This window comes from Molossus molossus, unplaced genomic scaffold, assembly GCF_014108415.1.
Source record: "Molossus molossus isolate mMolMol1 unplaced genomic scaffold, mMolMol1.p scaffold_m16_p_1, whole genome shotgun sequence".
Classification (NCBI taxonomy): Eukaryota; Metazoa; Chordata; class Mammalia; order Chiroptera; family Molossidae; genus Molossus; species Molossus molossus.
The window spans coordinates 111137230-111159207 of record NW_023425344.1 but is presented as its reverse complement, the minus strand read 5'-3'; the positions used below and the strand labels follow the sequence as shown (position 1 = coordinate 111159207).

The following is a 21978-nucleotide window of genomic DNA, read 5'->3' as shown; positions in this document are numbered from 1 at the left end:
CTCCCTCTAAAATCAATAAAGAAAAAAAAAAAGCAAATAAGTTGGATTAATCAATGCAACACAAGAATCACAGAATTTTACAAACCTGAGTTGAATTTATGTTTTAGTAAGAAAAGACATGCCTTTTCTCACTAGAGAGATGATTTTGGAATTTCAGAACCGTGCCAATATATTTCACCGTAACCTCATCATCTGGATCACTCTTCTCTGAGGAAGCAAAGGCTCATGCAAGCAATTAGTTCTGCTGATTAAGTTCCCGGCTTCTTCTTTGTTCATTCTGGAATTCCAAGAGGTAAAATGGTTTCTCTCTCTGTTCTTCCTTTCCTCATAAGCAGACTCATCAATGCGCCCACTCTCCAACCCATGCATTTTTTCATATTCTCCGTGGCCACAAGTACTAACAGTTCACTAGAACAATGATTCTCAGACTTTGGTATTTCTCAGAATCATCTGGAAGTCTTATTAAAACACAGATTGCTGGGCACCACCCCAGAGTTTCTGATTCGATCAGTCTGGAGTGGGGGAAGATAGTCGGCATTTCTAACAAATTTCCAGGTGATACTGATGCTGCTGCTGGTCTGGGGCCCACGCTTTGGGAACCCCAGGGCGAGTACCTCTCCCACATGTTCCCTTAGAGGGCCCCCACTGAAAGTTCAGAGCTAAGGTTCATGATCACACAAATGGTGCCCAGTGCCTTGGCCTCACACTGAAGGCTTCTATCTGGAGGGGAAAAGAATAATGGTCATGACTCACTGTCTTTTCAAGCTTTGCCAGCTGCAAAATTAAAAACAGAAAAGAGCTACACTGAAAGCGAAATGAAAACAACTAAAGTAACACTGTCTACATTTTGCGACTCAAGGCGTGATTGCTGGAGTTAGGACAAAAGACATAGTAACAGGTAACTGCAGGCTCAGCGCACCAAGAGCAGGCACCGGGAGGCTGACAGAGAGACCAGAGCGCCTGTCCCAACGCCAGCAGCCAGCCAGGCACGTGGCTCCCCATCTTCTTTAACTGTCAACGATCAGCTCTTCCACAGAGTTCTCCAAACACAGATCGACCTATACCTCTTGGATTAACTAACTTCTTCCACAACTTCTCTACTGTTTTTCAACATAGGAAAAAAAAAAATCAATTGTCAATAGGCTGATACTGTCGGAACATCAAGCAGACAGAAAGAAAATCTGAAGCAAGAAACTGGCAACGGCGTTTCCTTCAAGCTCCTTTATTTTATTTTATTTTATTTTATCCTCACCGGAGGACATTTTTCCATTTTTTGTTCAGGTAGAGTGGGAGGGAGAGAGAGGAACAGAGAGAGAGAGAGAAACATCGATGTGAAGGGACACATCGAGTGGTTGCCACCCGCACGACCGACCAGGGCCGGGGACAAACTGCAACCGAGGTACGCGCCCTTAGCGGGAACCGAACCCGGGTCTCTCAGGACCGCAGGTCGACGCTCTAACCGCTGAGCCAAACCGGCCAGGGCCAAGCTCCTTTATTTTTATAACGATCGTCTCTAGACAACTCTCAGGGGAGACTTTAATTCCATTTTTCATCTCTTTGAAAAAATAAGGCATTTTATGTAATGGTATAAAGTTCTCAGTATTCTAGCTTATCAAAAGTGTGACTAGTATTTTAAATACCACATGAAATAACAAAATGCAACTGCAAGAAATAGTATTAAAGGTATAACATTTCTGCTTAGAAAATAAGCTGTTAGTTCTAACCTTTACTTAATATAGCAATATTTTGCAGAAACCACTGACCTTTTATTCTGATCACCATGGGTCCATTAACTTTCAAAATACGGGCCAGCCAGTGAATAACATGCTACTAAGTAATACACCTAGGCCATCCAAATGTACTTTTTTTCTGTCCCAGTCCAAAGAAAAAGAGATTCATAATGATAAGGTCCCTGAATGCACCAGTTTTGAGAGAAGTCACTTCGTATGAGTATGAGTCACCAAAACTACTTCCTTAGTGATAAACGTTGCCTAAGTAACCTAGATGCCTGACTATTAAGTACATGGGCAGTGTGCTGGGTTTCAAACCCACTAGTCATTTCCGTTACTTAATTGCTAACTTCTCTTCCCCAGTGCAGTTTGGGGCCTGTATTTTATGTAGTAACCCAGCAACTAGTCATTATGCTATGTTTTATCAAGGACAACAAAACAGGAACGTTTACATTTCCATGGAATCCAGAGAAAAAGTGGATGTTATTTCATTCTAACTTTAAAAAGGAATGATTGTTCAACTAGGTCTCCATGGCAAAAGGATCGTGTAAGACTTGGAGATAAAATGACTTCACAGAGAAGAGAGAAATAGACCAGATTCCCTCTGAGTCAAAGGAAGGTGCTAGATTCATTTCTGAGTCCTTAGCACCGAGCAGAGAGCTGGGCTGTGTACACAGTAGGACTCAAAATACATCGACTGAAGGGGGTCATTGCTTCTCTTCAGAATAAGCCAGTCTGTTAAGGAATTGTGCCACTACTGTACTGAGTTAGAATTCCATCGGCTGGTTGGCACTTGCATGCATTCTTTTACTTAGATCTACAAAAGACTGTCTGTCATATTCGTTGCTCTTGCCCTTGTGCACCTGTGAAGTACTTTGTTTTTTCCTTTTAATCCTCGAGGATATGTTCCTATTGATTTCAGAGAGAGAGGAATGGAGAGGAAGAAACATCGATATGAGAGAGAAACACTGATCAGTTGTCTTCTGGAGGCACCCCGATTGGGGATCAAACCTGCAACCTGGGTTATATGCCCTGACTGGGATTCAAACCGGCAACCTTCCAGGGTACAAGATGATGCTCCAACCAACTGAGCCACACCAGCCAGGGCACATGTGAAGTATTTTAAAGATGCTCTATTTTAAAACAGAGCTGGTGTTGATGAGCATTTCTTGGGGAAAAAATCTTATATGCAATGACAATAAAATTAATGTTGTGCAAGAAATGTTAAAAGCTGGGTAGTAAGCTCATATGTGTTATCAGGAATGTTGCTTTAGTTTGGCCTTGAGAATGTTGGCTGTCCTGTACTTCACTGACCCTCTCATTTCACACCACTCATGATTCTTGGACTGTACACTATTAGGACCCCACGTGTTAATAAATCTCTCTAAAATCCAAACTAATAGAGAGTAAGTATGGGTTAGGGTTAGAGTTAGGGTTATGTGTTCCAAAAATGTGGGCAGTTTATTTATTTTCCACTAGCAAATGTGGTTAAGGACTTTTATTCACTTAATTGAATGCAGGCGTCATATGCCATACATATCAAATCATTCGGGTGAGCTGAGTCAGAATTCAGAAATGAAATCTCCACAGAAAACCCCTAAGACTGTCCATAAATGCCTTGATGATTCATTAAGGACATCATATTCTCTGAATTCAAAAGGATTCTATTGCTGCAACAGAACAGGAAAATATAAGTCCAAAGAGATACTTGGACATGATGATAAGAATGTCAAAGAGACCTGCGCATGTCACCAACAGTAGTACAAAAACACCATGGCATGTGAGGTACCACAGTACAGTGAGGTTTAGAGTGTGGAGCCTAGAACCAGAAGTCCTGGGTTCAAATGCCAGGTCTGCCACTTCCTGGCTGTGTGAGCCTAAGTAAGTTACTACTTTGTGCTTCAGAGAAAGTAACTTACTGTTACTTTCTTCATATGTCCAATGGGCCGGGCTGCTGTGAGCATTACATAAGTTAACACATGGTAAATTAGTTAACACTTGGCATACAATAGGGACTCAGCATATGCAGGCTGTCATGATGATTGCCTTTAGCCCCTATCTGGGCCAGACTCTGATTCTAGTAATGAAATCCCAGCGTGCCTAGTTATCACGGACTGTGAAAACCAACCCAGAGGTAACAAAAGAAAAACTCTCATCTAGACATGCAAATATCTCTGCACTGTATTCTCTTCACATATGTCTAAACTCCTAAAGTTCTAGAGATGGCAGATGGATAAATTACAATATTGTATCAGAACAATTTTTCATAGTTTATGCTATGAAGAAAATGTATTGGATCTGTATTAAGCTTAAGTTCCATGATATTTTTTGCGCCATGCCACGTATCCAGATGAGTCCCATTAGAGGGCAGATTTCCAGTACTTAGCTAATTACCAATACGAAACCTTGTGCAATCTTTTAGAAATCACCACAATAGAATTATCAAGAGGGTTGTCAATCCCTTTATTTGGCTACAGTTTACTCAGAATGGTCTTGCTTTACTCATTTCTTGTAATTTTTAATATATTTTAATTATATGTTGCCTTGCATAGTTTTATCATTATGCCGTCTTATATAATTGTCACAGCAGTATCTGGGATCCACAAGGACACGCACACCAGCCGAGGAGACTTCCTTGATCTTCTAATTATAAGTCCAAATTCTGATTTTACTTACGTACCCCCTCCAGAACTATCACAAGGCAATTAGGGACATTTTTGGCAAAAGCTCAGAGTTGCATATATCTGTACACATAGGTCGATGTCTGAATGTTCACACTTAAAATGTTATGCCTACAATGCAAAAAGTAATAGTTTTCACACAACACAAAATATATTTTATTTAATTTGCCTCAAGACTAGTTTATGTGAATACACATGGGAGTCCAAGATCATCTTACAACTAATAAAAGCTAACACTTTTTTGACTTCATGTGAACATAATTTTAAAATACATTTTAGCTCCCCAAAATTAATCCCGAGTGATATGTCAGTCGCTTAATAAGAACAAAAGCTGCCTATGAGGAAAAGATGAACATCTAAAGAACCACTCACGTTTAAAGCTTTACTTTGTGATTAGCATGGGCTTTCCATCCGACACATGACATCAGGGAGTGTTACTCTGACTTAGGTTTATTGTTTTTCTAAGACTTGGTCTTTTGATTTTCACTTCTAACCTCTACAAATCTTTTTTTTGAATCCTCGCCAGAAGACCTTTTTTTTTTTTTTTGCATTTATCTTTAGATAGAGTGGGAGGGAGAGAAGGAGGAAGAGAGAGAAACATCGATGTGAGAGAAAGAGAGAGACACATCGGCTGGTCGCCACCTACACGACCCCAACCAGGGCCGGGGACAAACTGCAACCGAAGTACATGCCCTTAGCGGGAACCGAACCTGAGCCTCTCTGGTCCACGGGCCTACACTCTAACTGCTGAGCAAAACCGGGCAGGGCTAACCTCTATAAATCTTAATGATCTCTGTCAGTGACCAAAATTTGATGAGGTATATCTTAAACTGTGAATTTATCAAACATATTTAAAAGTAAATTAAATATTTAAGATTCTAAAGAATACCACTTCACTGGTATGCCAGAGCTAAAGCATCCCCAAATTTTTGGAAAGATCAGTCAGTTTATTAACTGGTTTTGAGATAAGTGGGACACTTCTTTCATTTACCCCAAATATACAGGAAAGAGATTTTGGCTCTATAGATAATGACATTTCCTTTCCAACTTCATAGGTTATTATAAACACAAACCTGAAATTATGTTTTAAACTTGTTCAGTTCTTTTAAAGAAAACTGTGCTGTTGAACAGTTATTATCATTGGACCCCTTACCTGAATGTCTCCTGAAGAAAACGTCCACCGCTTGGGAACTAGATGACATCATCAAAATTGGCAGAGTACCTTTCTAGGACGCCAAAGCACTTGGCAAATTTTCTCCAGTGACAGGACCTTCTTCTCTACCCTAAAAAAAAAAAAAAAAAAAAAAAAAAAGGGAAAAACAACATTATGGGCCAGGGATCCTGCATGATTTTTGGTGATAGTTTCACTAAACTGTAACAGTATCAGTTACGTCTCTTTCAGAGGAGATCAGGCCCATTCCGGATGGTATGGCCATAGACTGGTTAGGTCTCTTTCAAATAAGGTCCGGTCTTTATATCTGGGCTGGTTTTGTTTTTTGTTTTGTTTTGTTTTTTGGTACATACTCCTAGCGGGAACTGAACTTGGGACTCTCCGGTCCACAGGCCGATGCTCCAACCACTGAGCCAAACTGGCCAGGGAAGGGCTGGTTTTGTTTTGTGTTTTGGATCAGGTGAACCAACACTGAAAACGAAGCTTCACGCCTTTGTCTAACAGGCATAACTTTCTCACTCGGTTTTCCCTCCACATGTTAATTAACATCTTTTGTCCCTTCTACATACTCACCACCTCCTCTTTCCTTGGTCATAAACTGTGCATTAGACTTTGATGAAATTATAAATTACACATAGTTCTACGGGAAACTATAATCTGTCTCCCCCCACCCCCCAAAAAAAGATTCAAAGAGATTTCTAGAAGTGTATCTTTAAGCTTCTTTTTCTCTGAACCTCAAAAATTGGTTTTAGAGGAAACTGAAGAAGTCCCTGATTTTTCATCAGCTGTGGAGACCAGACCAATGCACTCACATCAGATAAGAAACAACACAAGGTAATCAATATTACCCGTGTCAACAGAGCAGAACTGCTGTGAAGGGTAAAACTGCATGATTCTGCGTAAATCTCACCTCTCCCATAAGTTAGACCTTATATAGACTAGAGAAGGGGAGACACTTCCAGGTTAAGGGGTTTCAGTGAATTATCTTTCATTTCAAATTAATTTGTTTTCTGCATTTATGCTCTCAGTTACTCTGTGCAGAAGGCGCAGAGTCCTGTGACTTGCCTGTCCTCTCTCTAACTTCACAGCCTCTAACAATCATCCCCCTTCATCACCACTCTATCCCCAAGGTCAGACTCCTTTTGCTATTCACCCGATCTGCCGCCAACAGCCCTCAGCTTGGTCTCCCCAGCTCATCCTCCACAGCACGCCAGCGCGATCTCCCAACGTGCAGCTACAAGCATGCCTTTCTCCTACTCCCAAAGGCAGTGAATTCCCACTGCCCACCACGCTAATTATAAACTCCTCTCTCTGGAATTCCCTCCTCCGATGCACGGGCCCATGTTAGCTTTTAGCTCCCTTCCTCCCCTACAATCGCTCCATAATCCAGCCACCCTGAGATTCTTGCCATTCCCCCAATGTCCCCGGAATGCTAACATCTACGCAATCATATAGTCTCACTGCTTTTAAACCTTTCTCTACCGTGGAAGCTGTAACAATCATACCCATTCCCCGGATACCACCTTTACAAACTACGTTTTCTGTTCTCCCTCAGATGGACATGATCATTTCTCCACTGAAACCCTTCAGTACTCTATTCACGCCTCCGTCAGGAATGCACTTGCCCATCCTGATACGTATCACAGCGCTTTGTGTGGGTCCTGGTCCTTTCACAGGGTTAGGAGCTCCCCAGAGGCATCAAACGCTTCTTACTTACCTGAATATGCTAAGAAGCATGGCAGGCAGTGCAGAAAGTGGGGAACACCCACCTGCTGAATGGGATACGAGGAAAGACCTGAGCGTGGGGGAACGTGGTGTATTCGTGGAACAGAGAGCAGCTGAGGGCCCCAGTGCAACTGCTGTCTTGAGGGGAGCAGTGGAAATAGGACGGGTGTGCACACTCAGCACGGCTTTCCCAGGCCCAAGATGAGCTATGCGCTTCAGCCTCCTTTGCAGCAACATTTCCGGTTCCTTCATCATCTGTATTACAAATTGTAATTACTTTGTTCTTTTATTTGAGTACTGTCTCTCTGAGTCACACATATGCACACACAGACTCGACTGGACATTCCAAGAGTGCATGCATTAAACCTGCCTTGTGGACTTTCCCAGTGTCTAGCAGAGTGCCTGGCACAGGGTAAACATTCAGTAAACATGTTCTGAGTAAGCGAATAAAATGTGTGGGTCACAATAGCCTGTAAAGATGAAATGCAGTCACATGTAGAGTGACCAGCACAATGCTTGCACTGGTAGCCCATCCCTCCTGCCTCCCTTCCTCTCTGAACTATTCCTGAATCAATTCATACAGGCAAAAAATGCATCAGGCCTCTCTCTAGGCACTGAAAGTGGGGTAGTGAACAGACAGAAGGAAAATTCCTGCCCTCATGGAGCTTACAGCTGAGGGCTGTTGGCGGCAGATCGGGTGAATGGCAAAAGGAGTCTGACCTTGGCGGATAGGGTGGTGATGAAGGGTGATGACTGTTACAGGCTGTGAAGTTAGAGAGAGGACAGGCAAGTCACAGGACTCTGAGCCTTCTGCACAGAGTAACCGAGAGCATTCTAATGAGGGAATGACTGGTTCACTTTAAATCTTCAAGGAGTCTTAGAAGCAGTTACTAAGAAAAAGGGGTAGTGTCCCGCTGGTGTGCTCGGAGCTTGAGCATCGACCCATGCACCAAGAGGTTACCAGTTCGATTCCCGTTTGGGACACATGTCCAGGCTGTGGACCAAATTGCCAGTGGAAGGCATGCAGGAGGTGGCCAATCAATGTTCTCTCTCATCGATGTTTCTATGTCTCTCTCCCTCTCACTTCCTCTCTCTCTAAAATAAAATAAAATAAAAAGAAGAAGAGAAAAGAAAAAGGGGTTGTGAGCACTGTTTATACCTGGGTTTCTCTAACGCTGAGATGGCATTCCAGGGCCACAACCTCCTCTCTGAAGATTGCAGCATTGCTATTAATCATGTGGCATCTTACGAGCTGCACATCAGTGATGCTTATTTATCTGTGACCTGTTATTACAACAAAGACATGGGAGCACCCTTTTTTGCCACATCCTTTGAAGACCAAGCTGAGGTGAAGAGGGAACATGCATAGCAATTCCTAAGATACATAAGAAAACATGAGAGTAAAAGCTGCCTTCCGGTGATGAAGAGGCCTGACATCGACAACTGGGGAACTGGAGTACAATACAAGCTCTAGAGTCTGCTCTGGAGTTGGAGAACAAGTTAACCAACCTCCTGCTAAATCCGAAGACCATGGCTTCTGCCAACAAGGACACGGATCTCTTATACTTCATGGGGAAGTACCTGGATAAACAGAAGAGGAACACAAGCTACCTGGAACACCAGCTTGTATATCATAAGGGACGAGAAAAGCAGGCCCAGGAGGAAGACCCATTTAAAAAGCCTCCTCAAGTGTCAGGTAAAGAGACATAACATCTGAAGGCAACAAAGCATGTCTTCCCATTGTAGTAGGTCCCCAAATCAGCTCAAGAATCTTACTCTTCTCCTTTGACAGAAGACTGCTTTCCTTCATTAGCGTGTGTACAAATAAACCTATTTATTTACACATTACAGAAAAAGAAAAAGGGGTTGTGGCTTGAAGACAGACATACTGGTGGGGGTAAGGAGAGCCTGGAGCCAGGTAAGCCAGTCACGGGACTGCAAGGACGAGGTATAAAGAGGGTTGGATGGGAGACAGCACCACGGCAGGAGTGGATGCAGGACGCAGTGGGACAGGACACCCACTGAATAAGTGCGATCCAAGAGTAAGGAAGTGGCAATGACGCAATTTTCCAGTCTTGTTAGTTTGCTGTGCTGCCCTGAACAGACAGGGAAGTTAGGAGGGAAGTTGCTGTGGTTGGTGGGTTTTAGGGTGTGGTGAGGCATGTCTAACTCTGGAAATGCTGCCTCCGAAGAGATGGAAAGGAATCCAGGTGAAAATAAGGACTTAGAGTGCAGGTGGAAACCAAACTCTCTTCTTATCACTGTTACATTATCTGAATAACATAAAACATGATATTCTAAATATCTGCCAAACTCCTCTAGGAATTGGCAACTTCACAACAGAATCCGAGAGTTTTCCTGTCTTTTCAGTTCCTGGAATGCAGGAGGGCCCTAAAGAATATTTGTGAATTGAGTTGACAGTAAGCAAAAATGTCATCATCAGGGTAAAGAGACAAATGTGTTTGGAGTCAGAAAGGTTTCAATTCAAATTCTTGCCTCCTCCTTCCCTCCCGTACTAATTTTTTTTTTTTTTAATCCTCATCCGAGGATATTTTCTCAAATACCTTCAGATGGGGGGAGGGGTAGAGAGAGAGTGAGAGAGAGATGGAAACATCGACATGAGAGGGACACATCGTCTAGTTGCCTCCTGCACGAGACCCCGAGCAGGGTCGATGATGAACTGCAACCGAGGTATGTGCCTTTGGCTGGAACTGAACCTGCAACTGTGGTCCGCGGGCCGACACTCTTAACTGCTGAGCCAAACCGCCCAGGCTCCCTCCTGTACTAGGTTTAAGAGCATGAGCAAATTGTTAGCCTTCTTCTTAGACTCCTCATCTGTAAAATGAATGATCGAATCTATCTTGCAGTATGCTACAAGAGCAATTAAGTTAAATTAAATGCATGCAAAGTTCCTGTCATCCAGTAGGCACAAGATCTAAAGCATTTATATAATATTGATTATTATCTTTATTTTCATGCCTTTTAGGTTTTGGCATGCCTTTCGCCACCTCATTTCATCCATCTCCTCATTTGTTACATTCCACCCAGGCGGTTCTGCTGGACGCTGTCCCCTTGGCTGGCCACCTGCCAGCGGCTCTCCTAACGCTCCCACAGGTCACTAAGCTCCTCTCTGCATGGCTGGCTGGTCTGTCAGCTCAAATCACCCAGTTCAACTGACATCACCCAAGCTTGCAAATTCCCAAATCACTGTTAGTACTTTACATTTGGTGATGTTTAGGCCCGGCTTACAAATTGTGCCACTGTGTCCTTATTTATACACCACTTGCATCATGCCGTGGTTGAAGCAGTTTCACAGTCCAGCATTTAAAAATACTCCTGAGATAGGTTTTCACAGCGATCAAAAAATAAATATGAACACCAAGAAAGCTATGTCTACATATCGTTACTTCCAACTGGTAAGCAGGAGCATGGGGTGCATATATAGAAGGGGATACTCATGGGCGTTAGTTCAGACGCAGTGGTTTCCCTCAGTAATGATGTCACCCATCGGCAGCAGCACTGTGCTAGGCACTGTATAATTTATCTCAGGAGAAAATTAATTTTTTCAAAAGTCTCATACATGCTACATAAATGAGTAAACTGCTTTTGTAACCTTCACTTTTCTACACTCTACAGTCTACCCCAAGCAACTGCAATTTCTAATGGCAAAGACACGCTGAACACTGCCTATGTGTGCGGGTGCATGCACGCACTCTCCGGCAAGTGCTCGCCTCCTCCCCTTCCAGATCCATATGAAAAAATTAATTTTCTCCTGAGATAAGTTATACAGTGCCTAGCACAGTGCTGCTGCCGATGGGTGCCAGTCAGAGCCTAATCTCCACTGCGATGGTATTTGGAGGTGGGACCCTTGGGAGGTAATAAGGTTTAGATGTGAATGGAGGGTAGAGCCCCACGATGAGATTGGTGCCCTTATAAGAAAAAGAAGAGATCAGAGGCTGCTCTCTCCCCCACGTGAGGACACAGCAAGAAAGCAGCCTTCTGCAAACCAGGAAGCAGGCCCTCATCAGACACCACACCTGCCTGCACCTTGATCTTGGACTTCCTGCCTCGAGAACTGTGAAAAAAATAAATGTCTGTTGTTTAAGCTACCGGTCTGTGGTACTTTTTTTCAGCAGCCAGAGCCACAACCGCAAGTGAACATATCACAGTCCTGAGAATACAGTTTAGGGACAGTTTAGAAAGGAGAAGGAATCCCTCTGAGCGAATGAGGAGGGCCAGAGTCAGGCCAGAGGAAGTCACCACAGTCCTGAGGAATTTGCCGTGGCCACCAACAGGGCACACTGCCACGCCACACCACAGCCTTGCCCTCATTTTCCGTAGTGAGTCAGTCAGCAAGCATCCCCTGATAGCACTGCCCTGGGATCAGCATTTTAGGCGGGAGTAAGGTCTTCCCCCACATTGAAATGGCTTTTTCTCATCCGAAGCGTTCCAGGCAAACTCACAATGGTGACATTTGCTGGGCTTGAATACAGGGCTCTCAGAGAGTAAGGTGGTAATGAGGAGCACAGCTCGTCTGCTGGGCGTGGAGCCCAAGGAATGCTCCTCAGTAGGGACCACAGACTCCAGTGACGAGAGAATGTAAAAAAAAAAAAAAAAGGCTCACAGCAGGACAGTTGTGCAGCAAAGATCCTGCAGCTAGACCTTGGCAGCGCCATCAGCCAGAACTAACCGAAATGAGGTAAACAAAATATTGCCTAAAAGAGGTTTGTACAAAGAAGCTAGAATAAACCCTTCTTTTGATTCTAAACTGTTTTATTTAAACACTAGTTAACTTCCAATATCTTCCCCCACCAAAAATAAGGGGGGGGGAGCATTTTACTCCCCCCTTCCTATCTATTCACTATAGATTCAAGATGCTTCTATCTTCACAAAGTTTTGGAGTTCATCTTTTCAGTACTCCCTAAGTCCTCTACACATTAAAAAACAAACAAACAAAAAACCTGTGATTTTTATATTATTACTTAAAGACTGGCTTGCCTTTGCTGTCAATCTCCCCTAAAGGTTAACCATTCTGCATGTTACTAAAACTGCTTCAATAGCCCTTGAGTGATTTACCTAGATCTGTGGAATCTGAACACTGCTTTGCTGCCCTGGACCAACAGTTTTTTACTCTGCAGATTTCACTGCACGAATTCTTGAGAACAGGCAAAAATATTTTCCAGTCAAGTCACCAGAATGCTGCAGTGTGTATTACTGCCGAAGTAAAACAACTAAAACGAACACATGCATCCATTTCTCCAGCACGTTCTGACATTTGAGTTACATAACTGCCTTTAATGAATCAAATTGGAGTTTTTAAGCACTACCTAATTAATTCCATAAGGGGCACAGGTTCTATCTTTAATGACTCCCACTGTAGCACAAAAACCAGTGATCACTTAAGCTGATTTTGAAACTGTGGACTCTGAGTTTCCTCTTTCACCCAGAACTTTCAGATGGTGTTCAAAAGCGGGTGTGGTTTCATGGGGTGTGGGGGGGGGGGAGGATGAGAGGAAACCGGAGGGAAGGATAGGAGGAACTTGGCAAGAAAACTCATCAGGGACGCCTATCGAGGGTCTGCAGAAATTTAATGCTAGGGAGAAGTCCTCGGGTTGGAGTAAAATCAGGCTTTCACCAGTTCCTAAGAACTTCAAGGCGCTCTAGTCTCCCCTACAGACGAGCCGCCCACAAGAACTCCAAGGCCCAGCTTCAAGTTGGGTAAAACTTTGGGACAAACTGCGCGCGGGCACTGGGAGACCTGAGTCAATCCAGTCTAACGGTTCACGAGAACCGCTAGGAGCCCTCAACCTCACCGCAAAGGGCGCGGTGATTCACTGCCAGTGACTCAGCGACCCCACCCCGACGCCCCTGGGCGGTCTTCGGCCGCGGTCCAGCAGCTAGCGAGCTCCACAGCCTAACCGAGCCCGTTAGGTCTCTGAACAGTAACCCCAAGGGAGTGAAAAGAGATGCGAGCCCACGCTGTCCCGCTTTGGAAACGCACCGCGCGCAAGGCTGCGCGGGGCTGAGCCCTGCGTCCTGGGCAGTGCGCCCAACTCTTCAAGCTCCAATCTCAGGCGCTCTTTGTTTCTTTCGCGGCGCCTTCCGATCTGCGGGATTCCTTACTTCCCATCTTTCTGCTCCTTTGCCCACGGGTTTCCCCACCCAACCGCTCCCCGCGGGCGACCGTTGCAGTATTGCCACGCGCCCCTCCCACCCGTGCGCCTCCTCCCACGCCTCTTTGGCCCGGTGCGCAGGACCCCTTTGATCCAATTCTGGGTGCATTCCCCCACCACCGGATGCCGCCGCCTTTTTCAGCACCTAAGGGTAAGCAGAGCTCTGGCCAGCAGGAAAGCCCCGGAATATCCTAGTCCAGCCAAGAAGTAACGGGACCGTGCCCAGTCCCGAAGAGCCTAGCAGACCCGAGGAGCAAGGCTCCAGAGAGACCCCGCCCCAACCCTCTACCCACCCTTCTAGCTACTTGCCGGGTACCCATTGGCTGGGATGGGAGTGGGAGGGAAGGTGAAACTGTATAAAAACTTCGCCCTGGGCGGGGTCCGGTCCTCTGCCACTCTTGCTCCGGGGTTCCCGCGCCAGAGACGCAGCAGCGCTCCCACCGCCCACACCCTCGCTCGCCTCTCCGCAGAAGACAGTTAGCGCCGCCGCAGCCGTCCAGCTCACTGCCACCTTCCGCAGCCATGTCCAGCAGGTCTACGTCCTCGTCTTCCTACCGTAGGATGTTCGGCGGCCCCGGCACCGGCAGCCGGCCCAGCTCCAGCCGGAGCTATGTGACCTCGTCCACCCGCACCTACAGCCTGGGCAGCGCGCTGCGCCCCAGCACTAGCCGCAGCCTCTACTCCTCGTCCCCCGGCGGCGTGTATGCCACGCGCTCCTCGGCCGTGCGTCTGCGGAGCAGTGTCCCCGGCGTGCGGCTGCTGCAGGACTCCGTAGACTTCTCGCTGGCCGATGCCATCAACACCGAGTTCAAGAACACCCGCACCAACGAGAAGGTGGAGCTGCAGGAGCTCAATGACCGCTTCGCCAACTACATCGACAAGGTGCGCTTCCTGGAGCAGCAAAACAAGATTCTGCTGGCCGAGCTCGAGCAGCTTAAGGGCCAGGGCAAGTCCCGCCTGGGCGACCTCTATGAGGAGGAGATGCGGGAGCTGCGCCGGCAGGTGGACCAGGTCACCAACGACAAGGCCCGCGTCGAGGTGGAGCGCGACAACCTGGCTGAGGACATAATGCGGCTCCGGGAGAAGTAAGGCGGCGCCCACGCGAGGCCGCGGGAGGGAGGGAGAGGGAGACCCCCCCCACCCCACCCGAGCTGCCACGCCCTTGGGGATGTAGTCGGCTGCGGGGGATGGGGGCAGCAGGAGAACGGGGCTGTGGCTGCGGTGGCGTAGCCCCACCCAGAACCCTGCAGTTGCAGTCAGCGTTTCCCCTCTACCCCCACTCATTGCCTAAGAACTCCCGTTTCAAGTTACAGATTTTTTGAAACTACCACTTTGTAGTAGATGGCCCTTGCAAGCTGTGAGCGTGATATCTCCAAACTTTTTGAAAGTTTCCTAGCCCCATCTGGCGGGCTGCCAGCCCAGGCGCGGAGGAGGGAGGAAAGGATGGCCGTGTAGCCAGAGAGACAAAGGGTTGCCGAGGCTTCTCGGGGGGTGGGGTGGCGGCTTTCGCCTTGCAGGGCCGTGCGAAGGTTTGTCTACGCTGCGGCCCCAGTCCCGCTAAAAACTTGCAGGGAGTGGCGGTTCTGAAAGCCGCAATCGCTCTCCGGCTGTCTGCAGAGGTGGCGCATCAACTTTTGTCTCGAAGAGCAGCGACGTGGTGGTTGGGTGTGGCAGCCCCGCCCCTGGCGGTTTCCCAGTTCCCCTTTGGTTAATGTGTAACTGTTTCAGGTTGCAGGAGGAGATGCTTCAGAGAGAGGAAGCCGAGGGCACCCTCCAGTCATTCAGACAGGTTTGTAAATCCTTCTCACTCGCAGCCAACGGACCCCACCCACTCATCCAACCCACCCACGGCCACGGACAATTCTAAAAGTTACTTACCCCAAGTCTAAATAGTGCAAAACTTCCTGTCTGTGCTCAAGGCCCCCTAGTGGCAGAAAGGCCCCAGATTGGTGCTTCTCCGGATAAAAAAAAAACCCTCGGATGATTTATTTAAACCTTCTCTAGGACATAGAGAGTCTTTAAGTTTTTACTTTGTTTCCAAATTTCTTCCAAAGAAATCTTTTTTTTTATTCTGTGTCAGTTTTGCAACACATTAATGTTCTGATTTCGAACAGTCACAGTTTGCGTTAAATTGGGGTTTGCTAACTTAGCCTACTTTTACAAGGCCACAAAAAGCACAATTCTGCCCTATAGTTAAAAATGTAAACTGTGTTGGAGCATAAGAAACTTAGTTTCGCTGGCATTAAGCCAGAAAGTTCCTTTTTTTTTTTTCTTCTGTAAGGTCTATTGTGGCACTAAAGTTAGATGGAAGTATCGCTATGCACAACTATTTTGTGATCTAATAAGGGTGAAAAGGAGCCATCTGTCTCCTAGCTGAAAGGTATTAATGGTTTCTCTGGACTTCACTATGGAATGTAGAAACAGACATTCTGGCTAGTGTGTTGGCTCTGGACAGAAATAATAGGAGTCTTTGTGTTCCTAAGAGAAGCTTTGCAACAGGCTTATTGAATATGTAATGATGTAAGCACAGTTCTAATTCGGCACAAGTATTTGCTAACATCCGTTATCTAATATCTGGCCTAGACTTGTGAAGTATGTGATGTGAAAAGTTCTTAAAGCTACAGTCATGCCTCACATTTGGAAAGCCCTTTCTTTACTGGGTCCTTGTATTATTTAGTATATAAATAAATAAATAATAAACCTGAGACTGAAGAATGGAATTTTGATTAAAGGGTTTTTTGCTCCAAAGTAAGATGGACTTAAAGGATTTTTTAACTTAAAATTTAAATCCAAAAGCAGGAAGAGTCCCCGTACAGTTTTACTCTCCTAAACAGTTACTGGGATTGACTACAAAAGCACTCTCACATGAAAAGTCTAGAATAACATTTGAAGCAGAAACATATTTGCCAAATTAATTTGGACACAGCATTGTGTGATCATTACATCTGTCATCTGCAGAGTAGTAGTTAATATAAAACAATAGTAGTATAAAAGATCTATTTAGGAATTAGGTTACATCCCTCATAATCTCTTTAATGAAGTAGAATGTTACATTTCACTTTATTATAGAGGCAAGTAAATTATCTTTTATATCACTTTTTTAGGGCTTACCAACAATCAAAAATGAATTTTTTTCCCAAGCCTGATTTTTTTTTTTTTTTTTTTAACCATCATCCATTCCTCATTCACTTTTCCGTGAAGGTGTTAGGAGTGTCTCAACATTTTAAGACTGTGAGGCTATAAACTGCAGTGCAAATATAATTGCTTATAAGACAAGAGGTATAAAAAGCCTCATATTCCCTTAGTGGAAGTAAAATCTGAGTTGCAAAATTATCACATTCTGATTTGGCAATTAGCAGTTTACAAAGGTAGAAACTCAGAAGGAGAGCCAGAGCAGCAAGAATTCTACATATACATAGTTTCACAAGCTAAGCAACTGAATTGACAAACACAGTGCTATGTGTCAAGGATGGACACACCCTTGTAACATGACAGGGAGTTTCAGGAAGAAGAAATTCACCAGAGAAAGCAAAGCAAAGCAAACACAGTTTCTTTTCTGATTTGCCTGTCTTGCATCTTTACCATTGCCCATTCTAAATGGAGTAAAAATCTAACCTTGTAACCCCAATGCCAAATGACTATATATTTGCTTTGGATTATAATGATGTTTCAGATGATTTGAGAAGAGAAAGAGCTTAGGTGTACACCAAAACTTTTGAAGTAGGAATTTTTGTTCTGTATGGACTCATATATTTATGAAGTTATGAGATCTGGTCAGTTCCTGTCACCATGTTATTTCATGACATTACCAAAAAAAAAAAAAAATTTAAATGCTATGGCATTGATTTTCTAGATTAAAAAAACAAAACACTTCACTAGTGTAATACAGATTCAGTAATACTCCATTGAGTGCAGCTTACCATGTTGGCATACATTTATTTTTAAATTGTCTGTTAGTTACCTTGAGTACAACACAGTGGGTCACAGTTCACATTTATTAAGGAAGAGAGGAAAACAGTATATTGGGCACTGGGTGATTTATAATCTTATTTGAAGGTCATAAGTTTGTCAACACTCTTTTTATAGTAAAGATAATAAATTTATATGTTTAATTTAAAATGAATAAATGAGCCCTGGCTGGTTAGAGTGTCAGCCTGTGGACCAATGAGTCATGGGTTAGATTCCAGCCACAGACACATACCTTGGTTGCAGTACGTCCCCAGCCCTGATCAGGGTTGTGCGGGAGGCAACCAGTCAATGTGTCCCTCTTAACATCAATGTTACTCCCCCCCACCCCGCCTCTGTCTGAAGATAAATAGAAAAATATCCTCGGGTGAGGATTAAAAAAAATAAATAAAATGAATAAATGAGATAAGCCATAGACTTTAGCATCCTCCATGTCCCATCTTTTCTCTTTTTAAAATAGGATGTTGACAATGCTTCTTTGGCACGTCTTGACCTTGAGCGTAAAGTGGAATCCTTGCAAGAAGAGATTGCCTTTTTGAAGAAACTCCACGATGAGGTAAGCGGCGTTACTTTCTGTGGATGAAGATGGGTGAAGGTGTTCCCATACTCGGTATGGCTAACCTTCTATCTGTTCTTTACTTTTTTTTTTTTCCTTTTAGGAAATCCGTGAGCTGCAGGCCCAGATTCAGGAGCAGCACGTCCAAATCGATGTGGATGTTTCCAAGCCTGACCTCACGGCTGCCCTGCGTGACGTCCGTCAGCAGTATGAAAGTGTAGCTGCCAAGAACCTTCAGGAGGCTGAGGAATGGTACAAGTCCAAGGTATGAACAAGTCGGTATGGCTAGAACGAAAGAAACACATTTTGTTCTGCAAACACTACCTGTCTGTGATTCCTAAATACCCCTTACCTCCAGTCAGAAAGCTGGCTTTAATTGCAAGCTCAGGTTGTTTTGTTGCTACAGCCCCTCCCCTGCTCCCAGCACACGCCCTTCTATTACTCTTTTTTGATTCTACTTCAAAGTAAACCCCAATACCATGCCCTTGACCTCCACCCTTTTAAAATGAGGGTAATAGATTGAATTTCTACTTGAAACTATCAGCATCAGTATTCTATTGCTTTTTCTCCGGTTTGAAAACATATGTACACATATTTTGGCAGACATTGAGATTTGAAGTTACACTGGAAAATTTGGTTTGTACTATGCCTTTGTTCGTTTGTGATATTTAAGCTTTCTCATTTGCTCGGGTAAGGTAGAATCTTAGATAGAATCAAGTTGCTTGGGTAATCTACATCTCTAATCCTTTCTGACAGTTTGCCGACCTCTCTGAGGCTGCTAACCGGAACAATGATGCCCTGCGCCAGGCGAAGCAGGAGTCAAATGAGTACCGGAGACAGGTGCAGTCCCTCACCTGCGAAGTGGATGCACTTAAAGGAACTGTGAGTATCACGTCACAATAAAAGGGGGAAAGAGCCCGGCCAGTGTGGATGAGTGGGTTGAGCATCACGCCATGAACAAAGAGGTCGTTAGCTCAATTCCCAGTCAGGGCACATGCCTGGGTTTCAGGCTCAGTCCCCAGTGGGGCATACAGCAGGCAGCCAATCAATGTTTCTCTCTCATCGATGTTTCTATCTCTCCCTCTCCCTTAAAAAAAATCAATAAAAACATATTTTTTACAAAAGAGGGACAATAACCCATTTGGATCCATTCAGTTGACCAAGCTCATGGCAACATCTGAACAAAACTTCCAATGAAGAAAAATGTGTATTTTCATCCAAACAAAATGAGTTGTTAAGACAGGTTCAAAAAAGCATTTGCGATCTGAAAGTCTTAGCTTATGTAATTGCTGCTATTAGAAGGGACCGTGGTCCATGTATGCTCCTCCTAAAATCAGAGTGTTCGCTGTTTGCCAGTAAGGGAAATGGTTGCAAGTGGCCTCTAAATGGTTCTGGGAATACCTGGGTTTCTCTGGAAAATCACATTAGAAGCCTTTCTCTCCTGCTGCAGAACGAGTCCCTGGAACGCCAGATGCGTGAAATGGAAGAGAACTTTGCTCTTGAAGCTGCTAACTACCAAGACACTATCGGCCGCCTGCAGGATGAGATTCAGAACATGAAGGAAGAAATGGCTCGTCACCTTCGTGAATACCAGGACCTGCTGAATGTTAAGATGGCTCTTGACATTGAGATTGCCACCTACAGGAAGCTGCTGGAAGGGGAGGAGAGCAGGTATGGAACGAGGACCCGTGTGTGTGAATGGAGCAGCTGCCATTTGCTCAGTAGCATGCCACTCACTTTGCACATCGCATCTCATTTCATCTTTAGAGCTTTTCTTCAGAGTAGCTGCTTCCTTACCACTTTCTGTAAATAAGGAACCTTAGTTCAAAGAGATTGAGTAACTCGCCCTGGCTGAGCTGGGGTTTGAAGCTCTGAGTCTGTGAAAGGCAACTCGCAGGCCTCCGGCCCCTGCTCCCACGGAGAAAATGCTGGGAGTGAAATATTGAAACGTATTAATGAGATCAATCAGGGGTAAATGCTTCTGAAGCAAATTCCTTATTTATGAAATAGATGAGTAAATTTTCTTGTTTTATGAAAATGAGAAGTGTATAAAATTTGCTCCTTGTCATTCGAGTTATTTTTGAAACATTTAACTGTTTTCCTTTATCTCTTGTAGGATTTCTCTGCCTCTTCCCAACTTTTCTTCCCTGAACCTCAGAGGTAAGCATTTGATTGCCATTTATGAAAATTTTCCGTGGCACTCATTTTTAAAATGATACTTGAAAAATGTCATACAAGAGAAGGTTTGGTAAAACATCCATAATTTTCAAACCCAACTATGATCTTCCCTTCTATGCAAACTCTATTGACTATGGAACATACATTGTAGTAGTTTATCTCATCCTGACCCTTGAGTAGAATCAGACTGGGTTTTCAAATAGCTAATCATCTTCAGAATTATTTTGGGAGGGGTGCTTTTAAATAGTTGTGAACAGAAATCGTAATTCTTTGGGCAAAATGGTTACTTGTCTTTTTAAAATTTCATTTGTACTCATTTTGGGTCTATTTTTTAATTCAGAAACCAATCTGGATTCACTCCCTCTGGTTGACACCCACTCAAAAAGGACACTTCTGATTAAGACTGTTGAAACTAGAGATGGACAGGTTGGTATCTTTACATCAAAACTGGAATAATCTCAGACAGGCACTGATATCCTCTTAAATCAAAAAGTCAAACTCAGATACTACAGCTAATTTGGGAGGTTTCCGTTTCTCTCATGCCTACTGGAAAGGGAATAGGCCTCTTCCAGCACTATCTATACACAGCCAACTACATATTTGGCTCCTAGATGTGAAGGTGAGATAATCTTCCAGTTAGTGATTTTTTTATGGTTCTTAATTTAAAATGGGGGTACAGTTTCCTTAAGTTACTTTCAAGACTAGCATAATGAACTGTTTCATTAGACTACCAGAGTCTTGATTTTGGATATATCATCTTCCCTAAACACTCCTTGGCCCTCTTACATAACATAAGGAGATGCCGTATGGTCAAGTAGTTTTCTTATTACCTCTCTATGCCAGGAAAAAAGAAATGGTCCACATTTACTGTAACCTTCATATTATCTTCCCTTGCACACAAACTTAAACTATGTTATAATTGCTTTTCCACTTTGCTGCATAGAATTATTACAACATTCTTCCTCATAAACACAGGTCTTTTTCAGTAGCGTTCTGTTTTTAGTCAAAACATTCCATTGGATACTTTGCTTATAGGTGAAGAGCATCTTACATATTATCTGCCCCCACCCCAGTTGTAACCCTTGTCATACAGAATAACAGAGTAACCTTCCAACTTTCCCAATGAATTGCATATAATTAGTAGGATTTTTCTTTGTCATGCTTAATGGGGTAATTTAATCTTTCGCATGTAGTACTATATTTGACTTGAACTGTATCTCTTCTAACAGGTCATCAATGAGACTTCTCAGCATCATGATGATCTGGAATGAAAACTGCATGCACTCGGTGCAGCAATGTATTACCAGCAAGAATAACATGGAAATCCATATCTTACAGAAACAGCTTTCAAGTGCCTTTCTGCAGTTTTTTCCAGAGCGCAAGGTAGATTTGGAATAGGAATAAGCTCTAGTTCTTAAGAACCAACACTTCTAAGAGATTTAGAGAAAAAAAAAAGTTTACAACATAATCTAGTTTACGAAGAAGACTTGTGCTAGAATACTTTTTTAAAAGTATTTTTGAATACCATTAAAACTGCTTTTTTCCAACAAGTATCTGACCAATTTGTTTCTGCTTCAATAAATCTTTGGAAAACTCTTTTGGTGTCTTACTTACTTACTTATTTGGTAATATCTATACAGTTCTCTAAATTTATGAGACCATGTTTTAGTTAAATATTTTTTGGTGCTATTTGTTAATTTGACACAAAAATCAAGTTTAGGTTAACTGATAAATTCAACTTATTTATGCTTGAGGCATATATCTTAAATTTGGTCGTTTAGGTAGAATTTACTTTTCA

At 43.8% G+C, this 21978-nt stretch overlaps 2 protein-coding genes and 1 pseudogene across 3 annotated transcripts in view; 2 read left to right on the top strand and 1 right to left on the bottom strand.

The window, feature by feature from the left end:
- The window catches only part of TRDMT1 (tRNA aspartic acid methyltransferase 1), a 74393-nt gene extending 71724 nt beyond the window's left edge, over positions 1–2669 (bottom strand). Inside the window, exons 1-2 of one of the 2 annotated variants that reach the window (XM_036251834.1) lie at positions 1764–2669; positions 86–277 (exon numbers count right to left, since the gene is read on the bottom strand). The gene's annotated coding sequence lies outside the window, so the exon portion shown is untranslated. The remainder of the gene's footprint in view (positions 1–85; positions 278–1763) is intronic. The other variant, XM_036251841.1, reaches the window with a different exon arrangement.
- A 5818-nt stretch (positions 2670–8487) lies between these two features.
- On the top strand, positions 8488–9017 carry LOC118623988 (annotated as a pseudogene).
- A 4853-nt stretch (positions 9018–13870) lies between these two features.
- On the top strand, positions 13871–21773 carry VIM (vimentin). The gene is made up of 9 exons (XM_036251814.1): positions 13871–14565; positions 15209–15269; positions 17907–18002; positions 18106–18267; positions 18759–18884; positions 19453–19673; positions 20119–20162; positions 20521–20606; positions 21410–21773. Exons 1-9 carry the CDS (start codon positions 14003–14005, stop codon positions 21449–21451), a joined length of 1401 nt encoding a protein of 466 aa, XP_036107707.1. The 5' UTR covers positions 13871–14002; the 3' UTR covers positions 21452–21773.
- The last annotated feature ends 205 nt before the right edge of the window (positions 21774–21978 follow it).